Genomic DNA, 11766 nt, shown 5'->3' with positions numbered 1-11766 from the left:
TTCATTTTCAATGTTTTTTAAAGTATATGTACCATTTAATTTAATATATATTAGATAAAATAATTTAATTTAATATTTTTGTCTAGGCATCCGATGGTGTGGGTTGGTCTTGATCAAAAAACACATCACTCAGAACAAAAATTAGTTATCTAGCATGGGCGGTAAATCTTATTGTTATAGCACATTTGTTCCATACAGCGCAACAAATGTTTTGACCATTGCTGGATAACTTATTTTTATTGTTTGAAAGGATGCAACAAACTTCTCTTCTCTTGTAGAAGACTTATTCGAATTATTGCAACAGATTTGTTTACAATTGAGTTCAAATCCTAAAGTTTATGATGAAAAAGGTTGAAATCCTAAAAACATAAAAATGTCAAATAAACATCTTAACTCGTTCCTTAAAAAAAAAAACATGTTAACTCATCACAATATAATTAACTATGCAAAATAATTCTATCACACAAAATAAGTCTTTCATGAATACATATTTACCACTATGCTTGTTGTCCAAATAAATTGGCTAAACAAATTTACGGTTCAAATAAGCAAAGATAAAGACTTTCGTTCAAAAACTTTGCTACGACTACATACGACAAACCTTTTTTGCAAACTATTTAAAGAAAAGTACTGTGGTTGCAAGTAAATTTTATGCATTGACGTTTATGTAATTATATATATATATATATATATATATATATATATATATATATTTGAAATTCTATATTTTGAATATTGAAACAATCCTAGAAAAAAAATCATTTTAGTAATAAATTAATGTAAATTAGTTTAGTATATATACTATTTTTTGCGCCAATTTGATTAAAATTTCTTTGTCGGAAAAGAAATAACTACTTTAACGCATTATCGTCAAGTGCCATCTTCTTTAATTTTTAAGTGGATTGGACTTCTCCCTCGCCTCTGTTAGCTTCATAGAACATGATTGCTATTATTTTATACAGCTCTCAAACTAAAGTACTTTTGGTAAGCAGAAAAAGAAAAATACTTTTAGTCTCAAAGTAAAGTAAAGAGAAATTTTGAAATTCCATTTCACTGGTCACAGAAAAGCAAATAAATCAACGACCTTAGCTTTGAAATTCCATTTTACCGGTCCAAAACACAATGGCCATACAACCGCACACATTATATAACACGATAGCTCATGATTTCTTTGGTAATAATTAAAAGAATTATTAATACGATCAAACTAATAATTAGTGTTGCAAATTAAAAAATTTATTAAAAAGCTGAATTTATTAATAATTTTCTTAAAAAGGGTTAAGCAGATTAAATTAATAGTTAGTCTTGCTTTTTCAGAACTTGACAATAAATCATAAATGAATTGTTAAAACAAAAGGATTGGCCGGTTAGATGCAGAACTGCATATTTGTTATCTTTAACGACTTATTGGTGCATTCAAAGTAAGAAAAAAGTGTTGTGGCATGTTGCTCTCTATTTTCTGTTGCTAATTAATTTCTGCCAAAATGAAAGAGCTTCAATAGTATTAATATTATAGAGCTTTTATGTTACTCTATTTTCTGTTGTTCTTTATGATATTTTTTCTGCTTTGTATTCTTTTGTATTAAACTAATAATTAGTGTTGCAGATTCTAAGTAGTCTAAGTAAAAACATGTTTTCATATGAAGAGTTGTATGAAACTGGTGTAGAAATGTGTTTCGTGTGAATCCAACCACTATATGAAATATTTTCTATTAAGTAATGAAAAAACATGTGACAGATAGCAAAAAAAAAGGGTGTTTTACGAGGTCATTATGACGTTCAAGTAAATAACGTAACAAAAACCACAAGTTGATCGAACACCATAAAAAATGTGGGTTTTCTAAAATCCTAGGCTTCTTTTAGATAACGTCGCATGCACTAGGACACCATGCACCTATCATGTAACCAAATGAGTGTTACATTGCCCTGGCTCTCATCATACTTGTCAGACATTTAAGTACAAATTCGTCAGCCCGACCTATTTGAAAAGAGTTTGCCCTGATTAAGTCAACATCTATGAGGTCTATTTGACCGGTGAATTTGGTTTGGACTAGGCTTAATACAATTTTAAAACGGATTCATAAAATAATTATTTATATATATATATAAATAATTAGTACGAAAAACCAGAAACAAAGACCAGAAGCTACTTTGGATTCGATAACACCTTATTTTTTCATATCACACTATTGCAACCCTGTTTTTTTTTTTTTTTTTTGGCAAGATTACTCTATCTCTAGATAATGCTCTTTTTACAGCTTTTAGATGCAAACTATTTGCCTAGATGTAGAACAAGCAAAGGAAAAAAGTCACACACAAAAAGAAATCCCTCTTTTGGGCTCAAGACCTTCTTTTTCTGCTAGAGTATCTCTTATCTACAGAAAATAGAGCTTTGTACTGGAGAAACACTCTCCCTTTAGACCAAACACACCGTTTTACTACCTTTGTTTAACCTAATTGGCAAAATCTTCCTCGACGGCTAGGGTTTGTTCTTGGTTTTGCTCTCAGATCTCTGTTCCTCTTGAAATTTCGGCTCTCTCTTTCGAGATTTCTGGTTCTATTATCGTTTCTCTCTTCTTGGTCGCCGGAAGTGGTCCTCTCTCTGCTCTCGTGGTTTGCCGCTTCTTTTCGGGAGATTCAACTGTTTTCAAAGTTCTCGTGTGCATCTCTGTTCTCGTGGTTAGAAGTTTCTTCTCGGGTGCGTCTTCCATTCTCGTGGTTTGAAGCTTCTCCTCAGGTGCGTCTACTGTTTTCAAAGCTTCGGTGGTGATGTCTGCAGCAATGGACAAGGCCTTGATGGCCATGCCTCTAGATGATGAAGATACACCTTTTAAAATGCCAGATCTTCCGCAATTTAGCTCTTGTGAAAAGAATGCTCTTAGTTTGATCGGAAGGTTGCTGAATCCTAAAAGCCAAAGTATGTCGAGCTTGGTTTTTAACATGCCGCGAAAATGGAAGAAGATTGGGAGAGTTTATGGCGTGGCTCTCTCCAATGAAAGATTCCAGTTCATCTTTAAATATGAACACAATCTTATTGAAGTCCTTGAGAAGGGCTTTCAGACCTACAATGAATGGGGTCTTGCTTTGGAAAGATGGTCTCTTATTCCTCCTCCTGATTCGCTGCAGTTTGTTGAGTTCTGGGTCCAAATCAATAATATCCCCGTCAATTACTATATGGAGTTTGGTATTTCTACGCTTGGAGAATTAGTTGGGCAAGTGATTGAGGTAATATTTGACCCAGACAAGCCTCAGAATAAAGATTTTGTTCGGGTCCTGGTCAAATTCGATGTGTCCAAGCCATTGAGGAAATCTAAAATAATCAATCTACCACATGGTCTCTCGACAATGGTCTATTACTTTTACGAGAAGGTCCAAAAGCGTTGTTATAGATGTCAGACACTCACTCACAAATAAGATGATTGCCCCTTGTTGTTGAAACAGATGCAAGATCAAGTCATTGATAGAAAATTGGGCAGAAAAGTGGAAAAGCCTAAAGCCCCTTTAGTCTTAAAGGAAGGTGATCCTCTTTATGGAGTCCTCAAGGAAGAACAAGTAGGCATCCATCCTCTTTTGGGAAGACCAAGGATTGCTTCTAATGTGTTGGAGGTATGAGGCAATACTTGATCATTGCCACAGGGGAAGAACGTAAACTCAGAGAAGAAAAGGTGAAGAAGTCAGTTGCAAAAGCTGAGAAAGATCCTTTATCTCAAAAGTTGGTTCTTCGTTTAGAGTCCCCTCCTATCATCTCTTAGGATCAAGCAAAGGGTAAATATATAGTTTTTGGTTATGAATCCTCAGAGGCTTCTTCTAGGAAGATTCCCTCTCAGGATGGAAGTCAGAAGTTAATGGGTGCTGCTATTGCGACGGGTTTTTTTAATCAAGGTCTGGGTGAGGTTGATCTGCCTCTTGTTGATTATTCTCAATCTTCCTTTTTGCAGCCATGTTCAACGGCATATGTGGTTGGCTTCTCTGAAGCTAGTCCATCCAGAACAAGGCCGAAGAGGGGTAGAGGTAGAAGACGTCCTTATGTCAGTAAAAGGAAAGAAAAGCCAGCAAGTGCAGAAGGTATTGAGTCCACTGTTGCAAAATCTGAAGGACTTCAAGTGGGAGTGTTGGACAAAAGAAAAGGGATTATGGATGAAGGTGTTGGAGATGGTCAAAAAGTCGCAAGGCGCAAAAAACATGAGATGGTCCCAATTAAGGGACTGTCTAATATCTAATGAGCATTATGAGCTAGAACTGTCAAGGCTTGGGGCGGCCTCAAGATTTGACAGTTCAGCGTCTCATGGAGATACGTAAAAAACATTTCCCAGAGATATTGTTTTTGATGGAAACTATGGACATAAGAAATGTTCTTGTAGATATTCAAGTTTGGTTGGGCTATGACCGAGTCTTCACAGTGGATCCAGTTGGTAGGTGTGGAGGCTTGGCTTTGTTTTGGAAGAAAGGAGTGAATGTTGACTTTCTCTCAGTTGATAAGAATCTCTTGGATCTCCGTGTACATATGGGAGTTTCTAGTTTTTTTGTATATTGGGTTTATGGCAATCCCAATAGCAGTCTAAGGTTTCAGGTGTGGGAGAAGCTCCTAAGAATTAGTATTGCTAGGAAGGATTGTTGGTGTAGGGTTGGGGATTTTAATGAAATCCTTCATAATAGTGAAAAGCTTGGAGGACCAAGAAGGAATGAGTCCTCTTTTGTGGATTTTGGGAATATGCTTAAGGACTGTGAAATGGTTGAGCTTTCCAGCACTGGTAATGGATTTACTTGGAGTGGTAGACGCAAAGACCTATGGATTCAATGCAAGTTGGATCGCCGTTTTGGGAATAAAGAATGGTTCACAGTTTTTCCAGCCTCTAATCAAGCTTTTTTGGTCAAAAAAGGCTCTGATCATAGACAAGTTCTGGTACACTTGGTCTCTTCTCAAGATTCTTATAGAGGTTCCTTCAGATTTGACAAGAGAATGCTGCATAAGCCTTTAGTCAGAGATTCTATTGTAAATGCTTGGCAGGCTTCCTCTTCTGCTTTTAGTCAATCAGTGTTCCAAAGCCTGAGAAGATACAGAAAAGCTCTTAGCAATTGGAAAAGAGAAAATGTGACCAATGCTCAATCAAAGATCAATAAGATTCAGGAGGAGATTGAGTACCAGCATGCGGCTATCCATCCTTCCTTTTCAAGAATGGCAACTTTAAAAAGAGAAATGGTATTAGCTCATAGAGAAGAGGAGAGCTTCTGGTCCCAAAAGTCTCGCCATGGCTGGTTGCATTCGGGTGACAAAAATACAAAGTACTTTCATGCTTCTGTAAAAGCTGAAAGGAATAAAAACGGACTGGACAAATTGATTGATGAAGATGGCTCTACTCATTGTTCTGAGGCTTCTAAAGGGGATGTGGCTGCTATGTACTTTAACAAGCTTTTCCCTCTTCCTATCATGTGGAGGCTAACCATCAGTTTTTCCAAGACTTTGTACCAATGACATGAACGACTCTCTGTGTGCTACTATCTCAAAAGAAGAGGTAAAGGCACCTGTTTTCTCTATAAAACCATCTAGTGCACCAGGGACGGATGGAATGACTGATTGTTTCTTCCAACAATATTGGGACATTGTTGGAAAACAAGTCACTGCAGAGGTTCTGGATTTTTTCAAGTTTGATGTCTTCCAGAAAGAATGGAACTTAACACATCTTTTCCTTACCTACTAGAAGACCGGATCCCAGAAAAACTAAAAGAAAATCATGTATTGGTCCATCCTTTTTGATTTGAAGTTTCGATCGAAGGATTCCTTTATCAACACAAGTATTCCTAAGAAGATAAATGCTTCTGCTATGGTTGATTTGAGGCCAATTAGCATGTGCTCAGTGATGTATAAGATTATCTCCAAAATTCTAGTGGCAAGACTAAAGCCTTTTTTGCCAGTTATTGTCTCTCCTTCACAGTCTGCATTTGTCGAAGAAAGGCTCATATCTGACAACATCTTAATAGCCCATGAGGTAGTTCATGGTCTAAGAGCACACGCTGCCACTTCAAAGGAGTTCATGGCTATTAAAACTTACTTGTCTAAAGCCTTTGACCGTGTAGAGTGTGGTTACATGCGTGCTCTGTTATCTGCTCTAGGTTTTGATGATGTTTGGGTTGATCTGGTCATGACTTGTGTCACCATTGTCTCTTACTTTGTCTTGATCAATGGACAGGCCTTTGGTTTAGTGGAGCCTCAAAGAGGACCGAGACAAGGAGACCCCCTTTCTCTTTTTCTTTTTGTGTTATGCACTGAGGGGTTGACTCATCTTCTAAATAAAGCTGAGTTAGATGAAAGAATCAATGGCCTGCAATTCTCTCCTCATGGGCCGTCTATCAACCACCTATTATTCGCTGATGACACACATTTTGTCTATAAAGCTGAGGTCTCCCAATGTGACACTATCCAAGAGATCCTGGATATTTATGGAAGAGCAACTAGACAGATCATAAACAAAGCCTCTATCACTTTTAGTGCAAAATTTGATGATGCTTTAAAGCTTTTGGTATAGAACAAGCTCAAGATCACCAATGAAGGAGGCGCAGGGACCTACTTAGGCCTTCCAGAATGTTTTAGTGGCTCAAAAAAGACATATTGGAGTACATCAATGACAGGTTAAAAAGCAAGCTTTCTGGTTGGTTTGCTAGGACCTTATCTCAGGGGGGAAAGAAGATTCTGATCAAATCTGTGGCCATGGCTATGCCAGTGTACGCAATGTCCTACTTTAAGTTGCCTAAATCTACCTGTTCTGCTTTATCTGGGCTATTTCTTCCCTCTGGTGGAGTACTATGGAGAATAATAAGAAGATTCATTGGGTTACCTGGGACAAAATGTGTCTCCCAAAGGACTTGGGTGGGTTTGGCCTCAAAGATATTGAGGTTTTCAACTAATCCTTACTTGCTAAGCAAGCCTGGAGATTGCTTCACAATCCTTCATGCCTCTTTTCCCTTTTCTTTAAGAGCAGGTACTTTGTGAATTCTCACTTCTTTCAGGCCACTGTTGGAAGCCGGCCATCTTTTGCGTGGAAGAGTATCCTTCATGGTCGTCTTCTGCTGGAAAAAGGCATGAGGCTTTGTATTGGTGATGGTGCCTCGACTAGTGTTTGGACAGTTCAATGGATTCTAGACGGTAGTTGTGGAAGTCGAAACTAACACAATCGAGATTTGTCTAGGTTTTAATTTAGTGATACGATAAATGTGAATTCTCAAAGAACAACAGAAAACAATTGTAACCAAAGATGGTGTTCTTGATCTTATTGATGAAAAGAGTAGTTCTGATCGTACAAGAGTTTGATCGTAAAAGAAAAAGGTGTTTGTGCTGTGAGAGCTTTGCGTAGTGTAAATTCTAGAGCGATATTGCTTCCCTTCTGCGAGAGCCTTGAATCTCTTTATATAGGGGTGATAAACCGCCTCTCCAGCGATATTCTCGGAAGATTTCCATTTATCTTGAAGTCGGTGTAGAATATCGCGGATCAGGATAATTTCCTTATTCTTCGGAGTTTTTTGGAAGATTTCCTGATTTAAGTTGATCCTTCGTGATTCTTCCTTATCATTTCCGGGTTTATCGGAAGCGACCCTTCTTGTTCGGAAATGATGCCTTGCTTGGAAATGGTACTTTGAAAGCGAATATTTACTAAGTCTTTACCTCGGGCGATGATGAAGACTTCACCTCGGAGAAACTTGTGCAATCGGCTCGGGTACACAGGAAGGACTGGCTCGGGCACTCTAGGATGGCTTGTTCGGGTGTCCCCGAGGCGATGGGCTCAGAAACTCCCGAGGCGACTAGGCTTGGGTACCCCCGAGGCAACTGGGCTCAAGTACTTCCGAGACGACTGGGCTCGGGTACCTCCGAGATGACTGGGCTCGGGTACCCCCGAGGCAACTGGGCGCGGGTACTCGAGACGTCTTGTTCAGGTATCTCCGAGGCGATGTGCTCGGGTGCTTGAGACGTCTTGTTCAGGTATCCCCGAGGCGATGGGCTCGGGTATCCTAAATCGATTAGATGGATAACCCGAGGTGAATGATGCGATGCCCCGAGGTGATCACTGAAAGACTCCCGAAGTGCTCTAAGTCTGGCTCGGCGCCAAAGGATGGAATCCGACCCCAACAGTTAGCCCCCCAGCTCGTTAGTTTGGAGAACCAAGCGTGACGAGCTTTATGACAATTAGGCCGAGCCGTTTACTTTGGACAGTTCGGTCCCTTTAAAGTTTTTGGCGATTCGAATTCCTCTGTCGTTTCATCTTCTCTTGGCGTGTGACGGTTGGGATTCCTTCTCGAGAAGTGGAAAGGTCCTTTCGCTGATTCTCGAGATTCGTGCGGATGCGAAGTATCCTACTCACTTCGCGCATGCCCGACGCGCCTTAGACGCGAATACGATGTGTTTTATTTGGCTCGTTCGTACCCAACGCGCCCTAAATCTCTATAAATGTTAAGTCTCCGACTCATTCTTTCATTTCGCAATTGCAGAGGAAAATTTTTAAGGTTCGTTCTCTTCTCTCTCTGATCTTGAGTTCTTGCATTTTCTACTTCTTTCGTTATACTTCCGTTGTAGCGCCACCGTCATTAGGTCTAGGTTGATTTCCCCGATCTGTCAAGCTTTGTTCCTCCGATCAACTTCTTCAATCTCCCGAGCCAGGAAATGTCTCTCTCTGATTCCAGTGATTCGCCCCGAGGCGACACTCATCTCCCTGTCTACAAGAGAAAGATGGTCTAGAGTTCTTCGAGCGACCCCGAGGCGGATACCACGGACCGTCAGATCGAATTGTACCGTGGTAGTGATGCAGAGTCGGCTTTACGGGAAGAAGACCCGAGCCGTTTCATCGCTCGGGAAGACGCGATTGCAGATGTGGCTCGGGATCAGGATTTGCCTGATGATCCCGAGGCGATTTTGAATAGGAGGGGGATACATCCACCGGCAGTTGGCGAAGCTGGAGTCTCGTGCTGGCAAAATGCCCCCGAGGCGCCTCTACTTCTTATTAAGGCCGAGGAGGTTCATTATGACTCTGACGAGGCGGCCAGGTTGCTTCAAGCTAGAGTTCAAGCAGCCAAGGGTCAACAGAAGAGGAAACGAGCCAAGAAAGCTAGGAAACCCGATCCCCCGGGTTCCACCTTATGCACGGAGGACTCCCTTCGGGATCTCAAGGCCCGGTTCGGTTTTAGCGAGGGGATTGAACTAAGACTTCCAACTCCGAATGAGCGAGCAAACGATCCGCCCGAGGGGTTTTTCACCCTTTACAAGGGGTTCTTCTACCATTGCTATCTTTGGCTTCCAATCCCGAGGCCGATTTTGGCGTTTCTATGGTCGTACAAGATTGCTCTATCCCAGATAACGACCCGAGGCCTGCGGCATCTAGTGGGGATTCTAGTCCGAAGTATTGAGACGGTCAATATTGTCGGCCTTAGCCACTTGAGGAGTCTCCTGGAGATCCGGCGCATACCAGGCCCTGTTGAGAGATTTTACATATCTCCGAGGCCAAATAGAGGGTTATCGGTGGTTTCCCGAGCAAGGATGAGAAGTACACTGATAACTTCTTCTACGCAGCCTTGAATGAGTATAGTGTCCACGAGGACTACTTAGGGAAAGTTGTTGGAAAGTGGAGACAAATCGGTACTACACCCGAAGCCGTATTTGCTGTTTTGTTTTGCTTTAACCTTTTTACTGACCGTTTTTCTTGTTCATGCAGATCAGAACCCGTTGTTTCTCGAAGACGTTCCCGAAGGTTTTCTAGATCTTCACGACGAACTAATTGCTCGGAAGTGCGATTGGACAAAACACTTCTCCCAGGAAAGAATTGAGAGAGCCTTGCGTTTCCTGCACGGAGCTCCCTGCCAGTCTTCTTCCGAATCGTCCGATCATCGCCTGGATCATCTTATCGAGATGCAGGGCGCTGCGCAGTCTCTGAGAGCCAGGAAAGCTGCCGAAAAGAAGGCGGCTAAGGAAAAAGCTGTTTTAGAGGCAAACTTCAGACCTCCTACTCCTCCCGAGGCCAACCCTGAGGTCGTTGTTGGTGCCGAGGCAACTGATGAAGCTCGGGATATGGTTTTGATCGTTCCCGAGGTGGCCGGGCATATCTCCCCTATGACCGATGTCCCCGAGGTGGTAGGGGCTCTGGTTATTGCTGCTCCAGCCGCCGAGGCGAAATCCAAAACTAGGGGAAAAAGACTCCGAGGTGATGGCTCGGGAGTTTCTAGGAAGGAAAAAAGGAGTCGTAGCGAAACTCCAGTGTACAAGGACAAGATCGATTCGGCGAATTTTGTCGCTTCTTGCTCGGGTCCGCCACTGTCTGCTCCCAATGCCTTGTTGGAGGCTCAAAACTACCGTGAAACCGCTGCTGGATTTCTGAAGGTATCATCGATCTGTCCCTGACGTATTTTACTATCGTTTCCATATTTGCTTGCTAATGATTCTCGTTCTATTTCAGGCCTTCCATTCGATGAATTCCATGGTTCGGGCCTATGATTTTGGAGCTCGGATGTCCGAGCTGGCCCGTGAGAGATCGGAGACATCCCGAGCTGAGGTCGAAGCTAGGTTGTCCGAGGCGATCACGGCTAAACAAGAAGCTGAGGCATTGGCCAAGGCCGAGAAGGTGGAGCGATTGAAAGCTTCTGAAGATAGCCTGCGGACTCAGAGAAAGCTCGAGGCCGAGGTTGCACGCCTCCATCGGTTATTTACTGAAGAGAAGGCTCTCCGGGAGAAGGAGATTGTTAGAGAACGGAGGGCAGCCAAAAGGGATTTTGCCGAGAAGGTCAAGGCTATCGAGGCGAAGATGGACCAGTTCGGGAAGGTATCCACGCGCTACATGTACTTGGTGCAAGCGCGGGCCAATGCCGAGCTGATAGCCGAGCTGGAGGAAGGGAGAAAGGTGGAGGATGAGAAGGCCGAGGTCCTTCAATGGACGGCTGAGTATGGGAACGCCGAGGATGAGTACGTCCGTCTTGGGACCGAGCTGCGAGAGGACTTGAAGCTTCCTCCGGTTTCTCCGGACTCTGTCGACGATAGCTTCGGGAACCGTTCGATCGAGGGTGCCGCGGCTGCGATAGGCGTTGCCGCCAGTCGGGTTCGAACCGAGGTACCGAGGTAGCTCAAGTTTCGCCGGTTAACCAAGATTCGATCTGATCCCGAGATGTCTTTTTATTCTATCTTTTGCCCTTTTTTGTAAGACATGTCTAGACGGCTTTATCCACTGAATGTTGTGTTAAGTATTTTTATCTTAAAACTTTTCCGAACTGAATCTAATACTAATGACAAATAGCTAGATTTAACTTCCGAGCCAAAAGCGAAAAGAATCGTGCACCAGTGTTAAGTTAACCGGGTTTATGATTCGCTCGTTGAGAAGTTAAATCCAAACGTTTTAACTTTCGAGCCGAAAGTGTAGTGAGTCGTGCACCAGTGTTAGGATAACTGGGTTTTGGCTACGTGGGACTAATCCTTATCGGTTGCGACCCGAGCTGATATAGTCGAAACCAGTGCTTAGAAGCGAACTGGGGTACCAGTGTCGAAGTCAACTGGGTTTTCTGAAGACAATTTCCTATGGCAAGATATCTCCGACCGAATTGTCTCGAATGCTTGTATAGCGCGCTGTTAACCGAAGCGGTGAAATGAGTTTTTTCTGTCCGAGGACGTGGCTATCGTCCGAACGAACTTCTAGCTTTATAGGTCGATAAGATGACCGTAAAAGTTTCCGAGGTGATTTTTAGGATAGATGTCGAGGTGGATAAAATTGATAATCCGAAGGGTAAAAACTTAGAAAATTT

General features: G+C 42.2%; 1 protein-coding gene across 1 annotated transcript; it reads left to right on the top strand.

Annotated features, from left to right (window-relative positions):
- The first annotated feature begins 10048 nt into the window (after positions 1–10048).
- Positions 10049–11093, top strand: LOC110225736 (uncharacterized protein At3g60930, chloroplastic-like). The gene is made up of 2 exons (XM_021015702.1): positions 10049–10357; positions 10434–11093. The coding sequence occupies exons 1-2, from the start codon at positions 10049–10051 to the stop codon at positions 11091–11093; spliced, it is 969 nt and encodes a 322-aa protein (XP_020871361.1).
- The last annotated feature ends 673 nt before the right edge of the window (positions 11094–11766 follow it).

The sequence above is a fragment of the Arabidopsis lyrata genome, assembly GCF_000004255.2.
Source record: "Arabidopsis lyrata subsp. lyrata unplaced genomic scaffold ARALYscaffold_8, whole genome shotgun sequence".
In the NCBI taxonomy this organism is placed as follows: Eukaryota; Viridiplantae; Streptophyta; class Magnoliopsida; order Brassicales; family Brassicaceae; genus Arabidopsis; species Arabidopsis lyrata.
Note: the sequence above shows the minus strand (reverse complement) of the source record. Positions and strands in the feature narration are given on the sequence as shown.

Excerpts from the sequence above, each read along its gene's own strand:
- LOC110225736 (XM_021015702.1), top strand. The coding sequence starts at position 10,049 with ATGGTTTTGATCGTTCCCGAGGTGGCCGGGCATATCTCCCCTATGACC. Across the intron at positions 10,358-10,433 it reads CCGCTGCTGGATTTCTGAAG|GCCTTCCATTCGATGAATTC; the intron begins GTATCATCGATC and ends GTTCTATTTCAG.